Consider the following 13,359-nt stretch of genomic DNA (forward strand, 5'->3'; position numbering starts at 1 on the left):
TGCCATCAACACCCTAGTCATAGTTCCCTCCAGGAAGTAAGTTAAAACTCAGTCTAGACAAATATGAATTCTTCTGCATCCCCATCATATTAGATGTTTTCCAAAGGTTTGCCCAGCTCAAAGGGTGCTCCTTCCTTTGCAGACTGACTGCTATTCACAAGGTCATGCTGTTTGACGTGACTCACTGTGTAATTGGATTAGCACTAGGACATATTGTCTTTAGATTTGATGAGAGAGACTTGTAAATGAAAGTCGGGGTAAACATGAGCTCCTGAAGTTGAGTCCCATTAGAGCTATCCCTAAGCCCATTCTTTCTGGGATAGTGCAACGTTTGAAGGGAACCATAAACTATTCTAGGAAGGTCCTTTTTTTGAGCTAATCTTGGCTTCTTCTATTTATGGATATATTGACATTTCATTCAGGAATCTTTACTTGAGCCAGGCACCTGCTAGTCCACTTCTCAGCAAGGGTCTGAAATTTGACTCTGCTCTTTGCCTCTTTATGAAGTTCACATTCATAACATTCAAACCATGTCTGCTCTGTTTTATCTCCAAAATAATCCACCCTTCTCCACATCCTTTGCTGCTGACTGGCTCTGTCCTATGAGCTCATTGCTGGATCCATCAACCCTTTCTTAGCTTCAGAGATAATTCTACCCATATCACTTCTTTGTATAAATTTGAGCCAGACTGGTAACTCTTACTGTGACATTGAAATCATATATATTGTGGCTTCAAGGGCACGGAGGCTCATCTTGTGTCTTTCTACATACCATCTAGTCTTGGCACCTAACTTTACCCAAACCTCCTATAAATTACATAGCCACTATGGCTTTTCTAATACTTTACTCTCTATCATTTGGCCCTGGGAAAAATAATACTTTAATATTCTTTCAGACTATTATCCAGTCCCAAAGAATAGAGACACCTCACTCCATTTTCTAGAAGGGGAGATAACTATAGTGTTAAAGTTTATTTGCTCTAATAGAAACAGAGGCACAGGCTACACTTGATCCTTTATACTCAGGTGGCAGATCAATAAGTGAATGTTGGGTACAATGGATCGCATACCCATCTAACATTCACCAGTTTAGAAAAAGGCATAAAGACAAGATCCAATCCTTAAGTGTTTTCTCTGTCACTGTTTACCATGGTTCTGGCCAAAGTTAGGAAAAACACAGGATGGGGTTTATCATGTAGGTTAATTAAACAGAATATACCACAAACTTTGTTTCAATCAGTGCTACCTAAACAATGAGACTCTCATGGAATTTTTTTTTTTAGACTGCAAAGTTAATCTATATGGGTGTATAACTGATACATTAATTATTTTTTTCATTGTGACCCTGAAGACAGTTATACTTTATGAATGTTACCTTGTAATTTGGGGAATAGTTATGTCAGATAGCTTGAACAACATCACACAACTAGAGCATGATAGACCTTCGATAGAAAACGGCCTTTTAAATTTAGAATTCAGTATTTTATCTGCTATGTCATGTGGCTTCTTTAGCATCTGAAAAAGGCACAAATAAAATAAAAAGCAAACAAACAAAAGCAATGTCATAGGCTATTGGGGTACTGGAATGAGAGCTGTGGATGCGGTTCTAAAGCATCTGATTCCTCATGTATGTGAGCATTCCTTGCTGGCCTAGAATGGCTTAATACTTGATACAGAAGGTATCCCTTCACCTCCAGAAATACTCAAGCTATTTCTGCCAGCACCTGGGTACTCCAAGATCCAAGCAGATTTGAATCTGTATGCCTGAGAACTGTTGGGACAGGATATTTAAATTCATTTTATTCAAATGATTGGATCCATTTTATTCAAATGATTGGATTTACACTTTTGGAAATTGTTTGAAGAATCTTATCAAAAGAAAACACATTTTAAGCAAGAAGTTAAAAAAAGCTTTTAGGACCCAAAGGCCATTTAATACTGGAAATCCTATTTGGGTAGTTAAGCAAATATTTCCCAAAATCCACAAACAGACAGATTAGTATCAAATACACAAATTTGGTTTCAAAGCTGAAATGCCTCTGGTAAGATAAAATTTCTCATGAAGTTTGGTTATTTTATAGTAATCCATTTTTTAAAAAGTTGACATATTTGTACTGACAACTTAAATAACTCAGTTGGCTACTTGGTGATATAAATAGAAAAAAGTGCCCATGGAGGAGAGTAAAAAGACTATGACATCAGCAAATGTTGGACTGCAAAGAATGTTTAAACATATCCCAGAATCTAAAGCAGAAAAAAGTCATAAACTACTCAATATAGCCCCTATTGGCCCAAACCATCCCAAGGAGTATACCCCTCTATGTGAGGGTTACTAACCCACCTGCTACAGATGCTGCTATGTCACTAATTAACAATGATCACAGGAAATGTGTCATATCAGTTTTTGTTAACATGTGCTGTATAGTAGCGGCAGAATTTTTGCAACAGCCACCATTGGAAGTCATCTGACAAATGTCCATCTGTTGTTTTAAGAAACTATACCTAAGAAACACTACGTATTCACTTTTCACTGAGCTCTGTATAGTAGGATCTCTACTCCAGGGGAAGAGGCTGGATAGAGAGACAATTCCAGCTCAGTGCCATACCATAGCCTCCTATTCCTGTGCTTCTTTACGGGTCAACTTGTAGATCTCAGTTGGTCCATCTACATGGGTTATAGTGGTAGTGAGCTGCAGTTCTTCCCCGCTGTGGACACCCAGGTCACCTGAAACAAGGTGTTTAGTGTTATACTTGTTCAAAGATGAAGGAGAAGCATTTCACATTCTACTCTGATAGGCTCTTTCAACATTTTTGCTTAGAATTTGTTATATATATATTTTTAAAAATCACTTTTGGCACAAAAACAGGTCATTCATGATATATGAGTTAAATAATTGCTGATATCATTCATAGTATTATTAACATTTAATTAAAGCTTACCTTACTTAATGCTATTATAAATACTTATTATCCAATCGTATTTAAGCTGCATAAAAGCAGGCAAAGGTTCAGCCAACTATGATCATAGAAGCTAAGTAGAAAAAGAGCCTCAGAAAAAAAGGAAGGGAATCAATCCCACCTCCATGGAGAGACAGGTATATAATAATACAACAGTGTGGCCTTACAAGCTGCATCTGAGGCCAATGCAGTAGGCTAAGTCAGTAAAAGATACCTAGAGCAGATGTACAGGGATGAATAGGCAGATAGCAGCTACTGATGATAACATACACAATGACTATGCATCTTACAAACAAGACCTGCCTACCCTAATTTACCAAGAGCAGTTAGAAGCTTTTTTCAGAAACAAAGAACCAAAAATGTATACCAAATTTTCTCCTGCCCACCAAGACTCAATATATATCAAGATTTAGAATTCATACTCAGAATACAGTTGTTTGCATAAAATGGAATAATATTTTGCCTTTCCTTAATCAGCAGGAAAAATAATGGTGAACAAAATAAGAGTCTGCTAGTGACTACTCAACTATTATATATAAATGAGCTAGCAAATTAGTGAGATGAGAGTAGAAAACACCCAAAATCAATGCTCAGTTTAACTGTGAGAGGTACATACATATACACATTTGTCGATAAGAATATAGGAAAATAGAACATAAAATGTGTGCATGTGCATGGGAGTGTGTGTGTGTGTGTGTGGTTTTCATGTTATACAACTACAATATTCTCAAGAACTAAAACATTTCTTAGTTTAAAGGATATAGTTAAACTCCGGGTTTAAGATAAGCCATCATATAAAAGTTAGTTTCTAGTGATGGCACATTTCATTCACCAGAATTGCAAAGACAACCTTGGCCATAACAGGAGTAGTGTTTACTTAATAGATTCCTTTCTCCTTGAAAATGTGTATAATGTTGCAGGTTACATAAAGAAACAGGCAAAATACTTTGGCTTAAAAAAAGAAAAGAAAAAAACAAACAAACAAACAAAAAACAAACCAAACCCAAACAAACAAGCAAAACCCAAAAATAGAGAATTAAGTTCTGACAGTTCTCCCTCACCTTCCACCATCTCTTTCTTCTTTCCGGAATTTCATAAATTCATTCTTTTTAATAGCTGAGTAGTACTCCATTGTGTAATTGTACCACATTTTTTGTATCCATTCCTCTGTTGAGGGGCATCTGGGTTCTTTCCAGCTTCTGGCTATTATAAATAAGGCTGCTATGAACATAGTGGAGCATGTGTCCTTCTTACCGGTTGGGACATCTTCTGGATATATGCCCAGGAGAGGTATTTCAGGAACCTCCGGTAGTACTATGTCCAATTTTCTGAGGAACCGCCAGACTGATTTCCAGAGTCAACCCTCTCTTTAACTATTACCACATAAGTTTATCTTTGATTAAGATTGTCCAACATTAAGATTTTCTTTTTTTAAACAATATGGTCTTCTGGTCTCCAGCTGATCTCCATGGACATTGGTAGAGGATGTGTATCTCTGATGTATCATTACAGGGGTGTGGTGCTGCACAGTTCTAATGGTCTAAAATGCCTTCTGGGTGCCAAGAAAGCCATCCACAGGACTAAGACTGGCAACATTTATCATATCTGTGATTATAGTTTTTTGGTAAAAAATAAAAAAAGAAAGAGAAACTTCTGTGGACATTCTGAGTGCTTCATGGATTCTTTGTGAGAACAGAGGTGTTCTAATATTAAAAGGGACTCCATAATTACAACCTTATAATCACCAAGGCCAAATAACACACTATTGCTCAAGAGCTACTATCAGAGAGTTCCTATACTGTGAGCTCATATTTGTTTCTCAAGATCAAATATAGTCTGTGCTGGAACCAGGATCCTGAGCTATCTGTGACTCTTTTCAAAGCTTGTGTTTTCTTCACATAGTCGTCGTCGTCATCGTCGTCGTCGTCGTCTTCTTCTTCTTCTTCTTCTTCTTCTTCTTCTTCTTCTTCTTCTTCTTCTTCTTCTTCTTCTTCTCCCTCTCATCTATCTATCTATCTATCTATCTATCTATCTATCTATCTATCTATCTATCTATCTATCATCTATCTATCTATCTATCTATCTATCTATCTATCTATCTATCTATCTATCTATCTGTCTGTCTCTATCATTTATATATCTTGTTTTTCAAGTCAGTGTTTCTCTGTGTAGTGCTGACTGTCTTGGAACATGCTCTGTAGACCAGAGTGACCTTGATGTAAGAGATGGTCAGCCTATGCCTCCTGAGTGCTGAGATTAAAGGTGTACACCACCACACTTGGCTTTCTCCACAAAGTCTTAAATGACTCTATCATTTACTGTGTATTTTTTCTTGGTCCTATACCAGCCTTTTTTGTATTAAACTTTGAAGCCAAGTTTAAGTGATAATTCTTTATAAGGAAATCTCTAGTTCAAAGCAGAATAGGAAAAACAATACTGTATTTGTAAACCTAAATTGATTTAATGTAAAGTATTACTGTTAGCTTTATGTTTATCTTAGATTTTGGGTAGTATGATGATGGTGGTAAAGATTATATTTAAATATACATAAATGAATAGTAGAGTTTAATTTTTTTAAATAAATCAAATATACAGCATGATATCTTCCGTGTAGTAATAGTCTTCAATTATTCATCAATATTTGCCTACTCTGGCTCCTAGACTTAGCATCCGGGAATTGGAGTTTAGGGACAAACTCTCCACTGGAAAAGCAGGTGTGCATCAGGTTAAGGATCCCTCCTGGGCAAAGATAGCTTTGGTGAAACAGGGTTCATAGAGCTTAGATCTATTTGTTAGCAATAACAATAACACTCCAGAAAAAGGAAAAGAAACAGAAAGGCTATGAAGAATAAATGCTATTCAGACATTGAAGGAATTTAAAAGTACAGTGTATCTTCCTGGCTCAGTTTGCATTTTTTTTCTGGAATATTTCAAATTATACCTTTCCAAGAAGCTTTTGGATCTTGCATAAAGTTCCAGAATGCACAAGACCTACTATGTGGTCTGCTGGAAGATGATAGGTTAAAAGGGAAAGAAAAAGATAAAGATAAAAGAAGGAAGGTGATTAGAAGAAAATGTGGTAAATGTACACAATGGATTACTATTCAGCTATTAAAAGCCAAGGCATCATGAAATTTGAAAGCAAATGGATGGAACTTGAGAATATAATCCTGAGTGAGGTAATACAGACCCATAAAGACATCTGTGGTATGTACTCACTTATAATTGGACATTAGATATAAAGCACATCAAAACCATTCTATAATTCACAGACCCAAATAAACTGGGTAATAAGGAGAGGCCAAGAAAGATGTGTGAATTTCATTCAGAAGGGAAAACAAAATAGTCATCAGAGGTGGATGGAGAGAGAGAACTTGGTGGCAGAGGTGGTGAGGAGGGGAATGAGGATGGCAATCAGGTGTTTGGGGAGTGGGAGAGGGCTGGAAGTGAGAATGGAAACTGGTGGGGATGAGGGAGGTTATGGGGTGACCCTAACTGAGATTCCTACTAGTGGGAGATATAGAAACTGAAGTGGCTACCTCCCGTAGCCAGGCAGGATGGGATATCAACCTACCTACAAAATCTTCAGTTCAAAATTTCTCTTGCCTACAAGCTTCACAGGGATAAAGATGGAACAAAGAGTGAAGGAATGGTCAACTAATGGCTGGCCCAAATGGAAACCCATCCCATGAGAGAAAGCCAAACTCTGACACTATTAATGATACTTTGCTATGCTTACAGACAGAAACTTAGCATAACTGTCTCCGGAGAGGCTTCATCCAGCAGTGAATGGAAGCAGATGCAGAGATCCAGAGCCAAACATTCAGTAGAGCTAGGACAATCTGGTGGAAGAGTGGGGATAGAATGGTGTGAGCCAGAGAGGGTGGTACCCAAGGGTGGGTTCCCCTTCTCCTCAGAGAAGGGAGGGTAATGGGGTGGTTGGATTTGTAAGGGCAAGAATGAGAGAAGAGGAGGAAGGGGGATTGTGATTGTGATATAATATAAATAAAAAAAATATGAGAAAGAAGAAAACCCAATGTGAAAAGATCCTCTTACAACTGAGTGAGGTCATGATATCACACAGAAGAATAGAGGGTACAAGTTGCTAGGGCTTAAGAGCTACTATGGAGTCATAATATGCAAAGAACTGTTAAACTGTTTGACTTCTATGTTTATGATTATTATAAAGTTCCCCAAAAATTTGCCAATAAGTACTTAAGACTATTTCTAATATGCTGTTTGGGAAATTGTGATAGTTTTCTACAAGGAAATATTAAGATATTTAACATCTCTAAAATCTGGACAGAACATGACAGTGGCACATAACAGTCATAGTGACAACAAAAAGGGCATGCATATTCCAAACACATATTTAGAAAGAAATATGAGGATATGTTCTACTATTGTAGACTGGGATTTGAGTTTTCTGTGCCATTATAGACCAATCAGTCTATCTCACACAAAAATTGTGATGAGGACAACACCATAATATTTCTCAATTGTGAAAATTTTAAGTCACTGTACAAAGTAAGAAGTTTTGATGAGAATGTCCTGGTTCCATAGCTAGTAATGGCTCATGAGCTTCACATGCCCAGTAGTGCTCTGACAAACATTACCGCTGAGATGCCACAGTGACAGTGCTAACATAAGAAAGAGCCACAGAATCTGATAGTATGAACACTGAAGAGCTTGTTTAAAATAGAGAAAAGGAGTGTAGAGGATTAGCAGATTTGCCAACAAAATCCAGAAGAGTTCGTGTGGTCACTGCTCATTAACTACAACTTGTTAGCTGTCAGGAGACATCATACCACAAGCTAATAACTAGCAGGAAATCTTCTTGAGATGAGTCTGATTTGGATTAATAATCCAAACAAGATTTGCTCCTATAGGCAAGCCCAATGAGAAAATAATTTTAGGAAAGGTTCCTGCTATCAATCAGGGTTTACTAGACATAGATGACAATCACTAGGTATTAGCCCACAATTTTGAGGAGATCTCTACAGATCTACAAAGATGTACTGTCTTGTAGTGATGCTATATAGACAGATGACTTAATTCATAATGATTATCCTGTAAGAATTCCTAAAATTATATCAGTATTTATTAAGTTCTTTTATAGTGGGACTGCTATTAGGTCCTTTCTTATAGTCAAAACTGCAATGAGAACTCTGCCAGTCTCTAAGTGTCATCAGTTAATTGATTCTATTACTTAGTGCACATTCCATGAGGTTGTAAAAACATTAACCAAAGGTCATAAAAAGGGAACTTTCAATTAATTATAGGTGCTAAGACAGAAGATAAAGTATCGACTAGGTTTATCTATACAAAACTTCACCAATAACTTAGTTATGTTTTTTAACTCTCCATGAACCTGTGGAGCTATGACAAATAATGAATCTTTAGCCAGATAATTACTTCTAGTGGATATGTATGCAAGTATTCTCTGTCATAAACTTCTTATTCGATTTATGATTTATTTATGTATAAACTTCTGATGAATTTTTTTTTACCATGTGATCATGTAGTCTGAAAGACATATACATGCTGAGGACACAGAGAGGAGGACACTCACTCACTCACACTCTTTCTCTCCTTATCCTTCTTGTTTCCCCTCATCCCTATTCCCCTTTTCTAAGAGAATTTTCATAGGATACTTTTTAGAATTTAATAATAAAGGCCAAAACTATTTTTCAATGTGTCCCCTTTTCTTCCTGTGACTTCAACTAACAGGCTGAAAGTTAGAGCCCCACAGTTCCTGTGGAGCTAGAACAAAGGCTATATTGCTGAAACTCCTGCTGTTTTAGGATGAGGTACTAAATGCCAGTTTCTGGCCTCAGAGGAACACAGAAGGCAGGTCAGCTACAGTGGCAAAGTAATTCAGACTTAGATAAGTAAATTCTTTTTATTATACAGCAACTCTAAATATTCCCTAAGACAAAGTCTCACCCTTCACCAAAGCTCTTCCCCTCCACTGCCTCAAGGGGAACAGAGAACAAAAAGAAGACTCTGCTGGGGCTGCCCCTCCCCCCACAGTTAGCATATTTTTTTACATTTAGGAAACATAGAAATTGTTTTATTTGCTATTTTCTTGAAAAGCAAACCCAAAAACCACATCAACAAAAACACCTCAAATTCAAGTCAAGCCAAAGACCATGTGGTTTCTGTTAAAGTCCAGCAGGATGACCATGAAATAAAATGAATGTTCTTTTTTATAATCCATGATCCCATTATGATGGCCCTATGGAGATTGGCTGTTTAAAAAGCTACACGTTCCACTATGTTAAATATTGTAACACATGAACTAAATAGCAGTGGAACAGAAACTAATGAATGCCTAGGTCTCAAACCCTATAGAAAGGTGGGAAGTGGGTAAACTGACTCACCTAAGACCCATGGCCAGAGACAGATTAAAAACAGAATGACAAGAGCTCTTCATTTTAAAGAAGTCTAAATATAAGAAGGAAGATAAGGATGTTTTCCCAAAGAAGCAACAGTGCAGTATGAAAACAGATGATAGTGGGACTGAACAATCCTTGCTCTGAACATTGCAGTCACCTCTCCTGGCTCTTCCTCATTTCAATTTTCTTATCTTTAGCTAATCATTACCATCATGTGCCTCTATTATCAGCACTAAGATTGGTGAATTTCATGTTTTAGCTACACAGTAAGATGTTATCTCCAAAAGAGAAAAACAACAAAAAACAAAAGCTAGAATTAATCTTGCCCTTAAAGAACTAAGATTCCATCAGGAGAGAGAAGACATGGGATAGATCACCTCCCACATCTATGCCATAAAAAGTTCAACCATATTTCCTCAGATCTGTTTCTTAGGAGTCTAGTTTCATATCCAAGAAAATTGATGCAATTTTAAACCTCAAGAAACTCTGTTACTCCAAATTCTTATAAGACAAATAATTTGTAGTATGTATGTGTACATATTTGTTTGTGCATACATATAAGGTGCATGGGTCCATGTGTGTATGTATTTGGGTGGAGGACAGAGATAGATGTCTGGTATCTTTTTCGACTGCTTTTCAACTTATTATTATTATTTAAATATTCACTTATTTTATTTATATGAGTACACTGTAGCTGTCTTTAGACACACCAGAAGAGGGCATCAGATCCTATTACAGATGGTTGTGAGCCACCATGTGGTTGCTGAGAATTGAACTCAGGACGTCTGGAAGAGCAGTCAGTGTTCTTAACCTCTGAGCCATCTCTCCAGCCCCTCAACTTATTTTTTGAAGCAGCATTTTTTCAATGAACTTGCAACTCTTTGCTTTAGTTAGTCTTAATGACCAGCAAGATCCAAGGATCTGCTTGTCTTTATTTCCTCCCTGACATTCCTTACTCCAATGTCTGGGCTACAGACACCATACCGCCATGCCTAATTTTACGTGGGTGCTGATGACTCCCATTCAGGTACTTGTACTTATATGGCAAGCCCTTCAGCATTTGAGTCATCTCTAGCCCCAATAAGTTATTAAGATGACTTGCAGTGAAATTTCATTGATGTTTATCAACCTGGCTCAAACTTACCTAACTACTAAAACCTACCACCAGCATACAGAAATAATGTTTTATATGAGGAGACAATATATAGGCAGTGCCCCAAAGAGGACTTTTGGCAGGCTCTCATGAAGACAGAATCCACACATTCACTATACACACACACTAAGTACTTAAAAGAGAGGCCAAGTTCTAATGCAAGGATGTGTCAGAGTGTTCATCTCTGTACCAAGTTAGATAGAACACACTAGTACTAATTTCAGAAAACATGTCTTATGTTACACTTGCAATGAGGATGCAGGTAGGGGAAAGGAGGTATAAAAAAGATAAAGAGTAAGTATGGTGGTAAAACACTGGCCATTTGTTACATATGAACAATATTGGGAAAGGATATTCATTTCCCTTTGTGATGGCTAGTGCAGAGACAGTTCTCAGTTTCCTTTCCTCTGACATAACTAGACTGCCTAACTGCAATTAGTTTTTGGGTCACTGTTTTGGGGGTTTCTGTGATTATAAAGTAGGAAAAGATAGCATTCTCAGCATTAGGAGACAGGATTATCTGAAAACAGAAGAGTGGTTTGGAAAAAAAAACATTCTTGAAAAAAATGGAACTATATATCAATGGGTGAATACCTGCTAAGCATACATGAGTCCTAAGTAGATCCCAGCACACACACACACACATACACACACACACACACACACACACACACACACACACACACACACACAGAGCAAAAACTCATAAAGAGAACCGAGAAGAAAGGAGCAAATCACAGGTACCTGTACCCAGTACCTCAATATTTAACTGCCACTATTGGAAGAATAAATGTGGCATACTTTCATGTAGTAATTTTTACTCAAGTAAAAGTAAGAAAAACAAATTTTATTCTTTACTACTAAAACTGGAACATATTTTATAATACTCAAACATTTTCAATATATTTTACAGATTAAAAAATGAATATACAAGAGCTATCTAGTTTGTGCTAATTTTTTTGTTTTATGGTTCCTGAATTCCTCCAGTTACATTGGTAGTATTAGAAAGTCATCTGGAAGAACCTTTAACTGATGAACACAGAGTTTTAGCTGTCTAAATCTTGCAGACAAGTCTACTATATACTGAAAAAATTTGCAATGAAAAGACAGAGACTCACCATTAGACTGGTCTTCCCCATAGTTCTTATGAGATGGTGCATACAAGAACATCAAAGCAAAGACATACAGGTTCCACATCCCATAGATTCCAGTGAAGAAAGCACTGCTCACTTGAACTGTGACACCACCCCATTTCCAATGGCCTTCTGACACCTATAGATTAAAAAAAAAAGGGTATTAAAGTGAAACAGAAAAGCATAATACTAATTTAGAAATCAATCAGCATGAAAGCCAAGTCTCTAAATGGAAATGTTAAGGGCCCTAAAAGACTCCACATTTTAATGTGACTAAAATCCATGTAAATGAAGGTCTCCTGAGGATTTACTAGTGTCAGATGCAAAACCACAGTGGTTCTAATTTTGGCTATATATTACAATACCTTTGAGAGTATCTTTTCCTAGAAACTGAAGTCTAAATACTCTTTAGTTAGAGAATTTGACTCCATCCACAGCTACAATTTCTTCTTTACCTTCTTTATATCTGAACAAAAGTTCCCTGAAACAAAATCATCTATAGTTTGCTTGCTGAAGCTGCAACACCTTTGGTGCTTGATGTTCTATGTGTATGCAGTAAACAAATAATGCACATTTACTCAATGAAGAAACAATGAAGTCTCTGGAATTCTGTTCCCTTAAAAATTTTCAGGGTCCTAGATTAGAATTGAATATATATATATATATATATATATATATATATATATATATATATATATATGTATGTATAAACTTTCTAGAAATTATGTGGGGGACAGTAACAATATATCACATTTATTTATGAAATGTCATTTTAGCTACACTACTCAAAAAAGTAATTAAGAAACTTCCACATACTTTCCGTTTTTGCAAGAGATGTTTAGAAACTGCTTTTGTTTGAGAAAATGACTTAGCAATTGTTTTCAGAATGTTCTGAAAATATATGATTTATACTAAGAATTGTTACAGAGCTGTTGAGTTGAGTGACTAATATTTGTACAAGTAGTAGGATCACTGAAATCAATTTGAACACTTCAGCTTGCTATAGGAAATTTTAAATGTAGATGAAAGGAATTGCTGGGTACATGCTTTTCTGGCAGCTAAATGAGTCTGGGTTATACTTCTAAATTCTGAGATGGCAAAATGGATTTAAATGTTAATGACTTCAACAAAAATGTGCTTGGTTCCTATTTATGACATAGTGAATCTATGTTTCTTCAGGCCTCCCTAAGGGTCCCTAAGCCTAGTAAGGTATTAACTCTGTATTTTTTTCCTAAAAACCTGGAGTGTCAGGAAACCAGGAAATCCAATTATAGACTTACCATTGTTAATTTATCCCTTGTGCTATATAATTTTTCATGTTTGTGACTCATAAAACAAACTACTACCATAAACTCATTTTGGAATTTACTTCAATTTGGAAAATTTATTTTGGAAAACAACATTTTATGAAATGTCCTGGTTGTGGTTCTGACAAATATAGAGTTTGTAACCATTACTTTTTTTAGGTCATGTGGCAGCATTGAAGCTATTTATGATTTCTTAGCAATGTCTCCAAATACCACTCTAACATTAAAATACAGATTGTGCCCACTTTATAAAAATTGTATCATGTGGAATATAGACTGATGTTCAATGAATATGCAAAGAAGCTGTAAGAGAGTTGAAGAAATCTATGCTTCTGGTCTAGTCCAATTAACAGATGAGGCTGGGCTCATTAAGATATAAGCAAGACAGAACAAAGCAGCTTTTCCATTCT

The 13,359-nt window shown here is 36.4% G+C and overlaps 1 protein-coding gene across 3 annotated transcripts in view; it reads right to left on the reverse strand.

Annotated features, from left to right (window-relative positions):
- The window catches only part of Wls (Wnt ligand secretion mediator), a 113,074-nt gene that overhangs the window by 1,820 nt on the left and 97,895 nt on the right, over window positions 1-13,359 (reverse strand). For 2 of the 3 annotated variants that reach the window (XM_021158504.3, XM_029475585.2), the window contains 2 exons: window positions 11,628-11,781; window positions 1,902-2,725 (listed from right to left, as the gene is read on the reverse strand). In XM_021158504.3, coding sequence (XP_021014163.1) covers window positions 2,616-2,725; window positions 11,628-11,781 — 264 coding nt within the window. In that variant the 3' untranslated portion in view covers window positions 1,902-2,615. Of the gene's footprint in view, window positions 1-1,901; window positions 2,726-11,627; window positions 11,782-13,359 lie in introns of those variants that run through there. The other variant, XM_021158505.3, reaches the window with a different exon arrangement.

Source organism: Mus caroli, unplaced genomic scaffold, assembly GCF_978045245.1.
Source record: "Mus caroli unplaced genomic scaffold, Mus_caroli_1 scaffold_3, whole genome shotgun sequence".
Classification (NCBI taxonomy): Eukaryota; Metazoa; Chordata; class Mammalia; order Rodentia; family Muridae; genus Mus; species Mus caroli.